Below are 17,304 nucleotides of genomic sequence, written 5' to 3' on the forward strand. Positions count from 1 at the left end.
TGGAGGGGGGTGTGGAGTGTGGACGAGGGGTAGGGACAGGGACGGGAGGATTGTGGGGGGGGGTGTGGCTTGGCAGCAGGGACTGGGGGAGCAGCACCAGGGCAGAGGTGAACTGGTCCCTTTAAGCACAGCCGACCACTCCAAGAGTCGGAAGACCTCAGTTTGACATCCCTGGTGAGGACAAGTTGGGGAGGAGGAGGCAAGAGGCAAGAGTCCTCCCCATGAACTCCTCAGGATCCTAGGGGGGATGTAATTATCATTCACCCCCCAACTCCTATTCTGTTTCACACTCTGTGGGCATTCTCACTGCTGATTTGGTCTATGGGACCCCCTCCCCCCAGTACTCCCCTGCTTCCAGCTGAGAACCTTGTAGGATGTAGGAAATTGTGGACACCAAACAATCCCCCAGCCAAAGCAGCTTTCCCCAGAAGCAGCTGAAGGGAGAGAGAGGGAACTGTCCCTTCACCACCTGGTCCATCCTCCCAATGACCGTGTCCCGTTGGCCACTTCAGACCACCCCCTACTTCCTGCTCAGCCCCAACCCCTTTCATGGCGCAGAGAAGAGTGAGCATAATCCGCCTGAGCCAGGGACCCTCCCACTACTCTGGAAACCTGATGAACGTGGAGTCTTGGAGGGGCCTGTGGACTCACCCAGGGCCCCAGACCCCTCAGAACATGGCGCTTCTCCGCCTCTGCTGAGAGATCCAGCCACTAGCACTCATGTCCATCTGCAGCATCTTCATCACCCACTTGTCACGACGGGCACCTTCAATGAACTCATTCAGAGACAGCTGGCCTGAGCAAGGGGTGGGAGACATGGTCATGCGGGAGAGCGGAAGAAATGGGGTTGGGGGGCGAGGGGAGAGGCCTTCTCTGCCAGCGCACACCCTCTGACGCAAACCGACACGACACCTCACACACAAATGAGCCTGCAGTCTCAGGGCCTGAGCTCCCGGCTTGCCAACTCTCCAGTTCTCCAGAGTCTCCCAGAAATGTTCCTGAGAGCTCTTCTGGGTATGTTCCCAGCCAGCTCTCTCCCTCTGGCCTTGGGGCTGGTGCCTCGGGGAGGGCCCAAATTGCCTTCCCCGGGGGCCTATCCTATGCCTGTCTCTCAAATACATGTACCCTATTTATTCCTCCGGAGCGTCTTTATCCCTATTTCCCAGATGAGAAAACTGAGGCCAGGCTGAGAGATTAAATGGTCTGCCAGAGTCCAAAGCTCCTCTTCTCTGGCTGTACTTGCCTGGCCTCCATCAGCAACGCCGGAGGCGAGAGCTTAAATCGCCCCCTGTGAACATCACACCACGTGATGTTCTACGTCCTCCTCTCTGCACCCAGCTCTCCGGCTGCGGGGAGGTGGACGGCCTTGTCCAGGGTGGTGCGGCCGGAAAGGGGGGTGGTGTGGAGTGGGCAGCCCCCCGCCCGCCCCCTTACCATCTCCGTTCTCATCCACCAGAAGAAAGATCCTGTCCACCACCTCCTCGGGCGTGAGCAGCTGTCCTTGCTGCTCCTCCTCCATCTCCACCCTGCAGGCTTTCTTCAGCTTGTAGATGGCCTGCGGGAGAAAACCCGCAAGCTCCCTCCCTCCCTCTGCCCGGGCCCAGGCCCTCAGCCCTGCGTCCCCAGCGCTGCCTCCCCTCCTCCCCCCAAGCCTACACGACTTAGGACCACAGGCCCCAGACCCAAATAATAGTCCACCTGTCCTCGGGCTGCTCCCTCAGGGTCCCACTCGCCTAGTTCACTGGCACTGAGGGGTGTCAGGCCTCACAGGCCCCCCACCCTGATGCCCTGTGGCCATCAAAGTAAAACCCAAAACCTTCAGTGAGGGACAGACCCGGCACTGTGATGGTCTCAAGTCCACTCTGCACAGGAAGAGATGGAGACCCAGAGAGGAAGAGAGAACGGAGGTTACTTATGGACATGTGTGTAAAATAGGAGGAGGGGAGACACCGCCCGTTAGGCCTGGCGGGAAAGAACGGGTTTCTCTCTCACCATGTTTCCTCTCCCTGTGAGGTGGCGTAGGTGAAGTGGGGAAGAGAAAGACACGTGTGAGGATTTTCCTTAGTTCCTGGACTGGGCGCTCCATGGAAAGAGGCCTGTCTGATCAATCCCCAGGCCCTCACACAATGGGGCACCATGGGGACCCCACTGATTGGTCCGGGAGCCCTGGGGCTAAGGCCAGCCCTGGTGCCTCCTGGGATGGAAGAACTTGGGCAAACCACAGACCTAACCTGAGGCAACTTCTTTATCTGTGCGGTTCTGGGGCCTAACAGGGTGACTGGGTCAGGGGTCAGTCTGCTGTAGTAGGTTCTTCCTTCTACTCTCACTGTTTTTGTTTTTGGTTTTTTGTAATGTTTATTTACTTTGAGAGAGAGAGACAGGGCATGAGTGGGGGAAGGGCATTAAAGAGGGAGACACAGACTCCGAAGCAGGCTCCAGGCTCTGAGCTGTCAGCACAGAGCCCGACATGGGGCTTGAACTCATGAACCTCGAGATCATGACCTGAGCTGAAGTCAGACACCTAACGGACGAAGCCACCCAGGTGCCCCTCATTGGGTTTAATTTACTCTTCTTTTTTCTAGTTTCTTGCGATGGCTTCTAAGATCATTAACTTCCAGCCTCTTGTTTTCTAACATCTACCTTTTAAGGCGATAAAATGCTCTGCAGGTCCAGTCTCAGTAGCCGGTTATGTTACCTGCATATTATGGCCTGGCTCCAAGTACTTGGTGTGTGTGATATAATATCTTTCGTTTATGGAGTCGTTAGGAGAGTATTGCCTTATTTCCAAACAGATGGAGATTTTTTAAGGTATCTTTTTGTAAAGGATTTCTAGTTTAATTCTGACCTTGGAGAGCACCCTCTGGATGATTCCAATGCCTCTTCCCCCACACCAGCCCCAGGGCCCCCACCTGAGGGGCCAGGCCTCAGAGCCCCGCTGCACTCACTGCCCTGGCCCCACCGGCAGACACTGACCTCCACAATGTCGAGCAGCTCCAGACGGTCGATGTAACCGTTGCGGTCCTTGTCATAGATCTTGAAGGTCCACTTCAGCTTGTGCTCCAGGGTGCCCCTGAGCACGAGGTTCAGGGCGGCCACATACTCCAGGAAGTCGATGGTGTTGTCCTGCCAGGGGAGTGGGAGCTGTGAGGTCCCTCCCGCCTTCCCCAGAGCGCCGGCGTGCGGCCCCACACTGGGCCATCTGTGCCTACAAACTCAAGGCTTTGCCTCTGGCCACCCACGTGGCCTCGACAGCTTCACTCATGCTGTTCTCCACCCTGGCATCCTTTCCCAGGTGGTCATCACCCAATCCTACCTCTCCTTCAAGGCCCAGCTCAAGGGTCCCCCCCTCCTCCAGGAAGCCCTCTTTCTCCGACCACCTCAGCTACAGTGGTCTGCCTCTCTCACTCCCTCTTCTAACATTCACAGCACTTACACTTTATTCTGCACTGTTTGGGCCTTATTCCGGCATTGCCCCTTAGCTCTTTTGTAAGTATGTCTCATTCTTGAGCTGTACTGTACATATGCTCCTGGAGAAAACAGGGTTTACATCGCCTTTGTCTCCCCTTTGTGCTTAGCACAGCACCACTTGTGTGCAGAGCTGGGGTCTCCTAAGCGTTTATGAATCATCGAATCCATGATTGACTTCATTTCATTCTGGGACTACAGCAGCTCTGGAAGATTAGAAAGCGGCGCTCACGGTAGAAATGCCATTCATCCTTTGACTCCCTCCGAGCCCGAGGGGAGGCAGATGTACAATGGCCCCGCTCACCTCCAGGTCCAGGTGGACGTTACCCTCCCTGAAGGACAGGCCTCCCCTGTCCCCACCTAAGAAGGAGGCAGGGAGACAGAGCCCACGTGCTAACCTCCCAAAGGGAGGAGGGAGGCACAGTCCACTTCTGTGGTGACTCTGACCAGCTCACTGAAACTGCTCCTAACACAAATGTGGCAACAATGACTCTAAGAGCAGTCAACGGGAGGCGGTGGCACAGCCGCTTCTTGCTCTGCTATACCACGTGGGCGGAGAGCCCGGCCGTGATGGGGTCCACAGTGGGCTGCTCGGAGTGACCTTCACAAGGGTGTTCCTGCTTAAAGGTGCGCCTGTCTTCTGAGGAGGGGACCTCAGCTCTCCCAAGCCAGAAGCTGCGTCATCACTCTCCCAGGAGTGGCTGTCACTCATAGGACTTTGTCATAAAAAATGACATCGCTGGCTCAGAGCGCCTCTGTCCTACTGGGTCACGCCGCTCGGGGCCCCACCCTCAGATCAAGGGTGCTTGGGTGAGCAACGTGTGAGCAATAGAACAGGACAGAACATGAGGCAAACAGCAGAAAGCCTAAGGAAAAACCAAGACAACAAAATGAGGCCAACTCAACACCCAAAGTGTCTCTCTCTCTCCCTCTCACTCTATTTTTTAAAATAATTATAAATAAATAATATATTTAAGTATATATATATAAATGTTGACCATTATTATTTAAAAACGTTTGTTTTACATTTATTTATTTTTGAGACACAGAGTGAGATGGTGCACAAGTTGGGGAGAGGCAGAGAGAGAGGGAGACACAAAATCCCAAGCAGGTTCCAGGCTCTGAGCTGTCAGCACAGAGCCCGACAGAGGGCTCGAACTTGTAACTTGTAAGAGAATGACACGAGCTGAAGTCATATGCTCAACCATCTGAGACCCCCAGGTGGCCCCCAAAGGGTCTATTTCAACATCTTTTATGTGATTACTTCTGGTCCTCCACACCCCCTACCATTTATTTACCTAACTGAGGTCAGACTGTAGCTATAGTTTTATTTCCTAGATTTTTATCTTAAAATGTCCATGTCTTTTAAATTAATTGAAATCATACCTTATATTTTTTGAGGAGTACTCCACAGTCCCTTGTGCTGAACCTGGTTTTAATATTTTACGTTATACAGGGAGCATCTTTGTGTATATCTATATCTATCTATCTATAGAATAGCCTTTTAAAGAACATTGTGGAAGTTTAAGGCACTGTGATGATTGGTTGTTCTTTAAAAAATTGTTTTCATTAGTAATTGTTATTTATTAAGTTTGCTAAAAATTAACCTTATTTTTTTTTTAAATAAGAGTAGGAGGATGTATGCAAAGTAGCCAGTAGGGGTGCCTGGGTGGCTCAGTCAGTTAAACGTCCAACTTTGGCTCACGCCGTTTGTGAGTTCAAGCCCCGCATCGGGCTCTGCACTGGCAGTGAGGAGCCTGCTGGGGATTCTCTCTCTCCCTCTGTCTCTGCCCCTCCCCAATTTGTTCTCTCTGTCTCAAAATAAATAAATAAACTTTGGAAAAAGGTTATGAATAAGAAAGCAAGCAAAGTGGCTGGCAGGAGCCCTCTATTTCACATATACCATTTCTCTCGGGTTTGTTATACCAACTTTATGGATGAGAAAACTGAGACTCAGAGAGCTGAAATAAGTTGCCGAAGGCAAACCCACACAGGAAGCGCAGTCTCTCAAGCTCCATGTCTTCTCTAGTTCAAGTTACAGCAGTTTCTTATGCCTCTCAAGGTATATTGCTATCTAAAAAATGAGCCTCGTACCTAGCACCACAGAGAGAAAAACAAAAAACCAAAACCTCTGATAAATCTTTACTCTCCAGCTCTGTAGACTCTCCCCCATTCTTTGTCTAGAACACTCTGTTCAGACAGCATCCTCCCTCAACATGACACGGTTATCACAATGAGCCCTTGGCTCCCATGAGGCACACATTGTAGAGTCAGCCCTTCCCAAGGCGTGACCTCACCTGTGAAGTTGCTTCGAGGCCTGGGAAGCTCCCAGCTAAGACTAATCTCACCCTCCGTGCCGGGCCCGCGTCAGCTTCGATTACCCACAGAGCAACGGGAAGATGATGGAAATGCCGCTGTCGACTCAAGAGTAGGAGCAGAAGTGACAGGCGTGTGATCTGCTCTGTGGGATTGCCTGCCCCACTACTCCCTGAACCGCTGCATTTGTGTACCGGCCCTGGCTTAGTGCGGGTTACATAAGGATCTCAAATGACATTTGATTTCACCCTCCCTTTTCTCCCATCCAAGTGCATCGCAGGGCAGCCACCGGAGAGAAGGGTGTTGCGAGGGTGAGGAGTAGCAGGGACAGGGCACTCTGACCCCCTTGCCGCCACCAAACCCCCGTTTCTATCACCCCAGACTTAAAAAGTTTTTTTAATGTTTTTTATTATTTGTTTTTGAGAAAGAGAGAGAGAGAGAGAGACAGCATGAGCAGGGGAGGATCAGAGAGAGAGGGAGACACAGAATCCGAAGCAGGCTCCAGATTCTGAGCTGTCAGCACAAGGCCGGAAGTGGGGCTTGAACCTGCGAACCGTGAGATCATGACCTGAGCTGGAGTCAGACGCTTCGCCCACAGAACCACCCAGGCACCGCACTGTCACCTCAGATTTTGACGTGTGAGCTAGATCTGTGAACTCTGGATTTTGTCCAGAAAGCTCAGACCAGTTGCCCAGAAATCAGGCTCATTAACATAAAGATCGTGCCAATGTGGAGCATGGAGATGGGTGTGGGTTTGGAGACAGAAACTAAATGGGGAAAAGAAAAGGAAGAAGGCTAGTCCTGGACAGAGGAACTTAACACGCCTTTAGGAAGGCTTTTCCTTAATAGTAGAATTCCAATTAATAAATGGAGAAGGGGTGGCAGAATTCGAAAATTATCAATGGATGCCAAATCTAGCAGATGAAAATTTGAGGAGCAACAGGGTATTTTCCTCATCTCAAAGTATCTCCCTGTAAGATGCTTGTGAATTACAAAGGAAAATGGTAACTTTCCTGTGGAGAAACTCGGCAGACATCTTGTAACCAAGTGATGGCAGTTAAGGCCCCTGTAATGGGAAAACCTCCATCATGTGCCCCCGACAGGAGGCATTGAGAAGGATATGACGTCACTTCTGGGGCATTTCTGCCAGAAACAGAAAATCTGAATCTAATCACAAAGCGACACTGAACAAACCCAAATTGTGGGACATTTTACAGAATCAACTGGCCTGCAGTCCTCAAAAATGTCAGCGTCAAAGAAGACAAAGGAAAGCTAAGATCAAAGGTTCTGAATTAAAGACTAAAGACAGGACAAGTAAACGCAATGCGTGATCAAAAAAAAGAAAAAGAAAAAAAGAAAAAGAAAAGAAAGCAAGCAATATAAAGAACACATTATATGTCAAATTGACAAAACTTGAATGTGGATTAGCTAATAGAATTGGATCAATACTGAATTTCCTGATTTTGATCTTTGTGTTATTTAGGAGCATGTCCTTCTTCTTAGGAAAAACACACTGAAATATTTATGGGTAAAAGGACGGGACGTCTCTGACTTTCTCTAAAAGAGACAGACACACGCGTGCACAGAATGATAAAGCAAATGAGGCAAAATGTACATTTGGAAAAATGTACAAGGGAGTTACATTTCTTTAAGCTTGGTATAAATATGAAATACTATCAAAAATAAAACTTATAGGGGCACCTGGGTTCAGTCGATTAAGCATCCGACTTCAGCTCAGGTCATGATCTTGCGGTCCGTGAGTTCTATCCCCGCGTCTGGCTCTGTCCTAAAGCTCAGAGCCTGGAACCTGCTTCAGATTCTGTGTCCCCTTCTTTCTCTGACCCTTCCCGCTCACACTCTGTCTCTCTCTCAAAAATAAATAAATACTAAAAAAAAAAATTAAAGTTATAAAGAAAGGAAAACAATAATCAGTGAATATCATGTGCTAATTTGTAAGAAGAGATGAAGAGTAAGGGGTACACAGCTGTATTATGCCTACAGGCGTGGTAGTCCCCCCTTTTCTAAGTTTATTTATTTTGAGAGAGAGAAAGAGAGAGAGAGAGAGAGAGAGAGAGAGAGAGAGAGAAAATCCCCAAGTAGTCTCCATGTTGCCAGCACAGAGCCCCATGCAGGGCTCAAATTCACGAACCATGAAATCATGACCTGAGCCGAAACCAAGAGTTGGACGCTTAACTGACTGAGTCACCCAGGTGTCCCTTGAGAGTCCCTTTTGGATCTTGAGTTGCTATCCTCCTGTATTTTTAGATGAATATGGGAAAGATTGATATATTTATGATAGTAAATCTTGTCATATGTGATCTGGTTAGTTTTAAAACAATTTTCTCTCTTAAAAACAAAACAAAACAAAACAAACTGCCTTCTAAGCAGGTACACTTGACTGGGAGTCAGGACCCTTGAGTATATGACCTTGGGCAAATCAGCTCACTTCTTTTTGTCCAGTTTTCTCTTCATTTCATTTGGGTCATTAAATGGGCCGCAGCAGGCTCGGAGGACGGGGGCATAGGAGAAGCTTGGAGAAGTCTGACTGTACTCTTGCCCCACAAGGGGGTTCACAGGTTTCATCTCTAAGGAGGCTTCTGTTGTCCTGACGATGCTGCCCCCACCCTCCAGTCCCCCGACAGGTGTCAGAGATGCACACTGATGGTGCCTGGACAAGGCCAGAGCCACACAGGCATTCCCAGCGATCCGGTCTAGAAAGTGAAGCTCTCCATGCAAGAAAAGGACAGAGGCTTTCTCCAGATTATCTAGATCCAACACCCCCCATCTCTCAATTTTGGGGCGCTGAAATAGGTACCTGAGGCAAATCGAATGATTTAAAGAATCATGTAGCCCCTGGACTGACAGCCTTAAATAATGAAGGGGTTTCCATTTCTGAATTCTGTTTCCAGGGGTGGATTCGCAACATGCAGTGTCTTTTCAGCTGCAGGTGCCACTGGAAGGCTTACAGAAATCCTGTGGTGGAAGGATTTCACGGAACCTTCCATGACTTGAAGAGTTGTGAGGGATGTTTGCACGGTCCGTTTACCGGCCCAGTCAGCATAGGAGGCCCTCCCAGCCTGCTGGGTGGGAAGACCTGGCCAGTCTCAATTCCAAGGACCCCAAAGAAAGGGAGCTCATGGTCCATACCAAGACAGTGCACCCTTTTGGGACAGCTCTTCAGCTCCTTTAGAGTGACAGGGGCTCTGGTGGCTGTGGGAGACCAGACTCCTTGGGCTGTAGAGCCTTGGCCAAAAATACACCAGTTGAGCACTGGACCGTGAGCCCACTGCTCAGCTCCGCTCCCCTCAGCTGGTGGACAGAGGGAGTCAGGAAGAGCAGAGAGACTGAGAGAAGGGAAGGAAAGATGGGAAGGGACAGAAAGATGGGACGGGAGAATTTGGGGAAAGAGACAGAACAGGTGAGCAGGGAACGGAGAGCACTGAGCAGGAGGGCTGGGGACCGGCCACTTGCTCCCACCGGCGACAGCGATGCTCCTTCGGCTCAGCGGGGAGACAAGCTGGGCAGGCTGGCCCAGTGCCTTCAGTGCCTTACCCCATTCTTGTCGAAGGCTTGGAACATGCTCTCTACGTACTGGGTGGCCTCCTCATTGCCCGCGACCCTGAAGAAATGCTTAAACTCGTGCATGAAGAGAGAGCCGCTGGGGCACTCCACCACGAACTTCTTGTACCACTCCTGGAGCTCGGCCACATCCATCTCACCGGCCACCTCCTCCCAGCTGAACTGCTGCCCCATTCCGCCCGCAGAGATGCCGGGGTTCCGCGCCTCCTCCTGGGCTCCTGCAGATTGATGCCTTAGGCCAGGGCCCCTCTTGACCCCTTTCCTCCACTGAGCCTCATCTCCTGGCGACTGAACGCAGTGGGCAGTGCAGGGGCAGGCGGCAGGGGGCGGGGCCGGGCCAGCTAAGCGCCTAAGATCATTAGAAGATTCCCCTGGTAGGTCTGACCCCCAGTCAGCTAAGCTCCCCCAGCCTCACTCCTCCCTTCACTCTTGTCAACCTCCCAAGTAAGCCACCCTGACAGATTCTGAGGCGGGGGAGAGAGGAAGGGAATGGACACCCTACTATCTCACACATGCTCCCTGTTCCTTTACTTGGGCACCGTGCTGTTGCAGAGAGGCCTGTCCTGGAGACACAGGAGGCTCTGAAGTCCAGAGAGGGAGCGAGGCCAGCTCCTAGCCCATAAGATAGCACCCGCTGGCGATCTGGGGCTCACTCGCCTGGGCCAGGGAGAAGCGGCAGGTCCTATGTGAAGGCCTCCAGGTGGGCAGCTCTGTCCCCACGCTCAGTGCCAGCAAGTCACACCCTTGAGTCTTCAGGTTTTCCATTTTCCAATTTGAAGTGCAAATGCTTCTTTCCAACCTCCTTCGCCCAAGACCTAAACAAGGCGTTTCCTACTTTCTCTCCTAAGTATGGAAACGTGAGAAGGATGCGGGAGCACGGCTTAAAAGATCCCCGGAGGCTCTTACTTTTATATTTGCAGATTTGTTTTTGAATCAATTATATATTCGTGCCTATTGTAACATAATACTAAAATGATACCTTCCAGAAACCAGAAAGTCAAATGCACGTTTCTAGATTTTAGGAGACGTTCCGGGGAGTCCTGTAATCTCAGAATGACACTCCCGGTCTCCCGTTGGCCGGTCACTCCTGGATTGTTCTGTACACCTCCAGGCCTGTCCTCCTTGCTCACATACCCCTCTGTCCCCCTCCATTCACGCCTTGTCTCTTGTAGTTCTTCTAAGTTCTTACCATTCCTTTAAAACACATTTTTAAAAAGTGTTTTTATTTTTGAGACAGAGAGCACACGCAGGGGAGGGGCAGACAGAGAGGGAGACACAGAATCCAAAGCAGGCTCCAGCATCTGAGCTGTCAGCACAGAGCCCGATGCAGGGCTCGAACCCATGAACTGCAAGGTCACGACGTGAGCCAAAGTTGGACGCTCAACCAACTGAGCCACCCAGGGGCCCCACTGCCATTTGTGAAGGAGGAGCCCCACTTCCTGCCATCGTCCTGAATACTCGTGGATTTTCCTCCCACATCCCTTGGAGTCAGGAGAGGAGGGTTAGTCGCCTCCCTGCTCCTAATTGTTGTGTCCGCTTTTGCTCTTTTCTAGCTCAAAAATGCCAGTCTCTGTGAAGCCATGGGTGACTCTACCTACTTGTCCTCACCGGTGACTTTACTACTTCATCTCAACGCACCAGCTTGATGTCCACATCCTGGTGGACAGTGGGTCCATCCCACACTCTGGCCTCAAATGTCCCTGGGCTTTTCTTCCCCCCACCTTGGCCTCCCAGTCACTGTGGCCGTTGGGCAGCAGCAGCTGCAGCATCTGGGAGCTTGTTAGAAATGCCAGTTCTCAGGCCCCACCTCCCCCACTGAACCAAGAGCCCTGGGGATGGGCCTGCCAATCTGTTTGGACGAGCTCTCCACATGCTGCCAAAGCACGCTGAAGTTTGGGCACCACTACCGTAGGCCTCAGTCTTGCATTTCTGAGCCACATCCGATACATTCAGACATCACCATGGCCTCTCCCTCCGGCCTCGCTCTCCAGCACCTTCACCCAACAACGCACCAGCTTGAGACTTAAACCTGCTGATCTCGTTTAGCATCTGTCACCCATTCATATCCTCGCTTTCCTCCTTATCCTTATCCGCGGCCCAGCACTCTTGCCATTTCCTTGCAATGACCTTGCCCTTTGTGCCCCTCTCTCCAAGTACTTGGTTGGCAAAACTCGATTAGGCTAAAGCCGCTAACCATTAGCTAACAGCTCACCTGCACCCGGGAGGCGATGGTAGCACTTGCTCGTCCCTGATGTCACTCTCCCCTTCCTGAGATGACTTTTCCACAAGCTGCCTGCCCTCAGACCTCACTCGCTCCCACATACAAGCTTTGCTTCACAGAGAAATAGATGCATCAGATGACCACTTCCTCCTCCCACGAGCCTACTCTGCACCTGTGCCCTCGCACTTGGCCTTCCTCCTGGGTCCATGGAGGCAGCGGCGCTCTCCTTCTTGTCGGCCTGTCAGCTGCGTGGCTAGATCTTCTCTCTCTGCCCATCCAAGCACGTCAGTCAGTTATTCCCTTTCCCTTCTGCATCCTCAGTTTATTCTTCTCTGAGGGCTCATTCCTGCCTGCAGACGGCCTTAACATCAGCCTTCGTAGAACAAAACAACACTCCTTCTGTGACTCCACATTCAGGGTTCCATTATGGGACTTTCATGGGCCCATATGCTTTTGCCTTCACGAGTCATAAAATAAATATTGAGTCAATAAATACTAAAAATGTTTTGTCACTCATTGGCATAAGGATGAATATAATCCAGTCTGCACTGTATTCCCTTCCTTCTTTCCTTCCTCTCTCCCCCCTCCTCATTTCTTCCTCCCTCCCTCCCTCCTTTCTTCCCCCCCTCCTTTCCCTTTTCTCCCTTCCTTCCTTATTTTAAAATAAACATTTAAGAGGTGCCTGGGTGACTCTGTCGGTTAAGCCTCTGACTCCGGCTCAGGTCAGGATCTCACGGTCTGTGGGTTTGAGCCTCGCATCGGGCTCTGTGCTGACAGCTCAGACCCTGGAGCCTGCTTCACATCCTGTGTCTCCCTCTCTCTCTGCCCCTTCCCCACTCACTCTGTCTCTCTCTCAAAATAAAATAAATAAAGAAATGTTTTAAAGAAATTAAACATTTAAAAGAAAAGTATTGTGGGCCCTAGGCATTGTGTCTACTGGGTCCTGGTGGCCCTCCAGCCACTGTCCTGGCTCTGGCTCCCCTCATAATAAAGGCCCCACAGAAGATGTTATTTTCCAAAATGGGCACAGCAATAGATCTGGTCTCATATGTTCCTCCCAGCAAGGGAAAGAGTCTATTTCTCCATTTCTTCAACCTGAATGGGACTTTGTGGCTACTGAGTGAAGAGAATGGGCAACAGTGACACTGTGTGACTTCCAAGGCCAGGCTAGCAAAGGTGACGGGACTTCTGCCTGGCTCTCTCTCGGACTCGCCCTAGGAACTCACCACTATTTAGGGGGAAGCCCAAAGTGTGGGGGTTCCGGCTGACGGCCAGCCTGGGCCACTCGGTATGCTGGGTGAGTGACTTTACAGACGACTCCAGTCCGTCTTCCAGTCACTCCAGAGGAAACCAAATCCTGTCCTCACAGAGCACTGACCAACCTCAGATTTGTGTGCAAAGTAAATGTCACCGAAGCTACTAAATGTTGGATGTTTTTAAAGTAGCAATAGATAACTGAACATTCTCAAATCTGCTTAGTGTGTGTTTTTTAAATAAAAAAACATTTTTCAGTGTTTTATTTTTGAGAGTGCAAGCAGGAGAGGGGCAGAGAGGGGGGCGGGGGAGACAGAGGATCTGAAGTGGGCTGTGTACTGACGGCCTGGAGCCGGCTCAAACTCACCAACCACAAGATCATGACTTGAGCCGAAGTAGGACAACCGACTGAGCCACCCAGGAGCCCGTGTCCTCTTCTTTCTTATTTATTCTCTCTTCAACTGACTCCAGCGGGATGCTCATCCTTGTCATTCTATGAGAAGTGGTCGCCAAAGACCTACTTTTCTTTTTTTTTTTTTAATGTTTTATTTAGTTTTTGATACAGAGAGAGAGCATGAGAGGGGGAGGGGCAGAGAGAGAAGGAGACACAGAACCGGAAGCAGGCTCCAGGCTCTGAGCTAGCTGTCAGCACAGAGCCTGACGCGTGGCTGGAACCCACGAATGTGAGATCTGACCTGAGCCGAAGTTGGAGGCCCAACCGACTGAGCCACCCAGGCGCCCCAAGACCTACTTTTCTTACTCAGTCTGTCAACAGATTCATCCCAGTTCATCCAAGGAGTCCTTTCCTCAAACACTCTTGGTCTCAAGAAGCCGCACTCCTGAGTTCACTCCAGCCTCACTGACTGCTCATCTCCTTTGCTAGCACCTCCTCCTGTTGATCTAATCTCTCTATGCTTGGGGCTCCTGGGCTTGTTCTGGAAGTCCTCCTCTCACCGCAGCCTGGACCCCTCCCCAGAACTCTCAGTTATGAACCTAGCTGCCGGGGAGATGTCTATACTCAGATCGCAAACATGGCAACGCCAAAGCCAGACTCCTGATTCCCTCCCTGGATGCCTCCCCAACCCTTTTCCACCTCAGTAATAGCAGTACCAATTACCCAGTTGCTTAGCCCCCAAACTAAGACACATTCTTCAATCTTCTCTGAGATCTCCTTTCAATCTCCTAGTAGGCCATTCCTCCAGCTCCACCCCCAAACCGTATTCTGAATCCAGCCACTTCTCATCACCTGCATTACTGCATCTCTCGTCCAGGCCATGTCCTCACACCTGGTCCCTGGTGGCAGGTCCTACCTGGTGCTTCTGTCCCCTTTACAGTCCATACCCAGCAGCCACAGTAGTGTGTTCTAAAGTATAAACCAGATCTGTCCCTCTCCTGCACCAAACCTTCCTATGGCTTCACACTCACACTCAGAATTCAATCCGCACTCCTTCCCACAGCCACGACGCAGTACGCAATCTGGTCCTCGCCCTTGTCCCCAGACACACACACCGGGCCTTGCCATTGATGGTTCCTGCTGCTCTTTCCGCGTGGCTGCACATGGCTGTCTTCTTGACCACCCTCCTCTCCTCAGATTTCTCCCAACCCCACCTCAAGTAGCCACTCAAGTAATTCTGACACTATCTTATTTTATTCACAGAGCTTAACTAAGTCTTATTCTTCCCTGCCCTCCTATTTATTATGTCTTCACCAGAGTCCAACGTCCTTGAGGGGAGGACTTGACCATATACAGTGAATTTCCATTGTCCATAACAGTACTTGGCACATACAAGGAACTCAAATACTGAGTAACTGAGCAAAGTGCTCAGCACACAGTCAGTGCTGAATGAATGAAAGCTTTCACACCTTAATTTTACAGGTCAGCCCTGATTCCTTTGAGAGTGCCTGGCTGAGCACACATCTGCTGGTGTGAAATGGCAACGGAAAAGGATTTCCAACCTCTCCCCCATCTCCTCACACCCAAAGGCCACATGCGCCCAGCAGCGGCTGTGCTCTGTGCCACCAGCACCTTCAGGGGCTGGGTGTGCAGGTGGCATCATCCCTGTCTCTCCACATTTACCAATACATAAGCAACACCGAGGAGTGACTAAAGCACAGCACCCGTGTTCAAGATAAGAAATCGTACGAATGAAAGAGAACTTGATTTAGCCTCTGGCCACGGAATCTAAAATTCAATTGGCTTTTCATGTGGGTCAGTTGCCTATGACCTGCCCTTACTTACTGCTGAGCTATTGAGGTATAAATATATCATTTTAAAGAGGATTAGGAGCCATAAGGAGAATCGATAGCCAGAAGTGAGTAATAATAGCAAGGGTTTAAGGAGGGCAGGGCTAGGAATTGAGCCGGGATTTGCACAGAGAACCCTGGGGATCACGGGCGGTCGGCCAGAAGCCTGGCTCTCGGAGTAGGGAGATGTTTGAGAGCAACAAACCAGTCTGCTGAGCCCTGGAGGGGCCGGTCCAAAGCCCTAGCGCAAATCACCTCCCTGCCAGTTGTTCTTGTGACCCTGTGGGACTGGGCTTCCACGGCAGGTTCTGAAGCCTCAACTCTCCTGTTCTCCCTTGGACACTTAGGCCACAAGGACTGCACTGTGTATTTTGCTTCCTGTCTTTTATTCATACACATTTACGTCTTTTATTCTTTAGCTATTTCTCCCCCTCGTCAATCTCTTTATACTTCTAGGCTGTAGGGGAAACGAGCGTATTCTGCTAATGTGCAAGGGGAGGTAAATCTGGATTTTAGGTCTGAATATTCTGTACTTAATATGTGGACATGTGACGGGTGCCTAGGTGGCTCAGGTGGTTAAGTGGCTGACCCTTGGTTTTGGCTCAGGTCATGATCTCAAAGTTCATGAGTTCAAGCCCTGCACTGGGCTCTGCGCTGACAGTGTGGAGCTTGCCTGTTTCGATTCTTTTTTTTCTCCCTCTCTCTCAAAACAAATAAATAAGCTTAAAAAAAAAAAAGCTAATGGGGAGCTTGGGTGGCACAGTCATTTAAGTGTCCAACTTTGGCTCAGGTCATGGTCTCACAGATTGTAGGTTCAAGCCTGCATTGGTGCTGAAAGCTCAGAGCCTGGAGCCTGCTTTGGATTCTGTGTCTCTCTGTCCCTCCCTCATTCACACTCATTCTCTTTCTCTCTCTCAAAAATAAATGAATAAACATTAAAAAGAAATTTGAAAAAAATACGTGGACTTCTGAGTATCTCCTAGCCTTTGGAAATTAGATTCTGGGCTGTCCCTGCCTCTAACTGGTACACAAGCCAGTTTCAACTTTTTTGTCTTGGCTTCATCTGTAAACTGGAGGGTGACTGAATGGGCTAGTCATAACTTGGTTTTCTGCCCTGTAAAATGGAGATAATAATCATAACTACTTTATTGGGTTGTTACAAAGATGAAGAAAGATAGCATCTGTAAATGACTATGTAAAATGCTTGGCATAAGTGTGGTGGTTATTATAACAAGCATGTTATGTGCTTTCTCATCTCAATTAAACTTTGCATCTACTTCAGTAAGTAAACAAGTAAATAAAACTTCACAGCTGCTCTAAGTGTTGTCCACACCTGGGAGATGTCCTGAGGTCCTTTCCGGCTGGCGTTTAAACAGTGTATACAGCACGCAAGCGTCCGGAGTAGCACCAGATTTGGATTGCCTCCACTACGGGCTGTTATTTAGTCAGTCTATTATCTGCCCACGTCGGTGTGAGATGCTTCATAAGCTATCTAACTTAACACTCCAACCTCAGTAAGTAGGTTTCCTACATGTTACTAATATGTAGGCGGAGGCTCTGACGGGGTGAAATGTCCCACCCAAGTTTAAATCAGTTAGCTTGGAACTCTTCTCTGACTCAGGCCTGACTCCAAAGTCTGTGTTTTCTCTCCTCTGCTAGTCATTAATGTTGTAAAACTAAATAATATAATGCAGGAAAGGAGCAAGGGTAGCTTAGCAAGTAGTAGTGTTAAGAAATGAGACTACTGGCTTAAGATAACTGCTGTCTGTACTTAAAAAAAATTTTTTTTATTTTTATTTTTGAGACAGAGACAGAGCACGAGTGGGGGAGGGGCAGAGACAGAAGGAAACACAGAATCCAAAGCAGGCTCCAGGCTCTGAGCTGTCAGCACAGAGCCCGATGCGGGGCTTGAACCCACAAACTGTGAGATCATGACCTGAGCCGAAGTCAGACACTTAACCGACTAAGCCTCCCAGGCGCCCAAACATTTATTCATTTTTGAGAGAGAGAGAGAGACAGAGTGTGAGTGGGGTAGGGTCAGAGAGAGAGGGAGACACAGAATCCAAGCAGGCTCCAGGCTCTGAGCTGTCAGCACAGCGCCTGACGTGGCTGACGACCTGTAAGATCCTGACCTGAGCTCAAGTCAGACGCCCAGCCCGCAGCCACCCAGGCGCCCCGATCCGCTGTCTGTACTTACTGTGGCATGTCTAAGAGGCCAAAGGAAC

The 17,304-nt window shown here is 50.2% G+C and overlaps 1 protein-coding gene across 1 annotated transcript; it reads right to left on the reverse strand.

Moving 5' to 3' along the window:
* GUCA1B (guanylate cyclase activator 1B) lies at positions 1-9,832 on the reverse strand. Its single transcript, XM_029944470.1, has 4 exons — positions 9,334-9,832; positions 2,974-3,123; positions 1,435-1,555; positions 1-796 (listed from the first exon to the last, which is right to left on the reverse strand). The coding sequence occupies exons 1-4, from the start codon at positions 9,532-9,534 to the stop codon at positions 669-671; spliced, it is 600 nt and encodes a 199-aa protein (XP_029800330.1). The 5' UTR covers positions 9,535-9,832; the 3' UTR covers positions 1-668.
* Between the last annotated feature and the right edge of the window lie 7,472 nt (positions 9,833-17,304).

The sequence above is a fragment of the Suricata suricatta genome, chromosome 7, assembly GCF_006229205.1.
Source record: "Suricata suricatta isolate VVHF042 chromosome 7, meerkat_22Aug2017_6uvM2_HiC, whole genome shotgun sequence".
NCBI classification, from domain to species: Eukaryota; Metazoa; Chordata; class Mammalia; order Carnivora; family Herpestidae; genus Suricata; species Suricata suricatta.

Coding starts and splice junctions, on each gene's coding strand:
- GUCA1B (XM_029944470.1), bottom strand. CDS start 9,534: ATGGGGCAGCAGTTCAGCTGGGAGGAGGTGGCCGGTGAGATGGATGTG. Junction 3,124..9,333: donor AAGCCTTCGACAAGAATGGG/GTAAGGCACTGA, acceptor CTCCCCTGGCAG/GACAACACCATCGACTTCCT. Junction 1,556..2,973: donor AGCTGCTCGACATTGTGGAG/GTCAGTGTCTGC, acceptor TTTCTCCCGCAG/GCCATCTACAAGCTGAAGAA.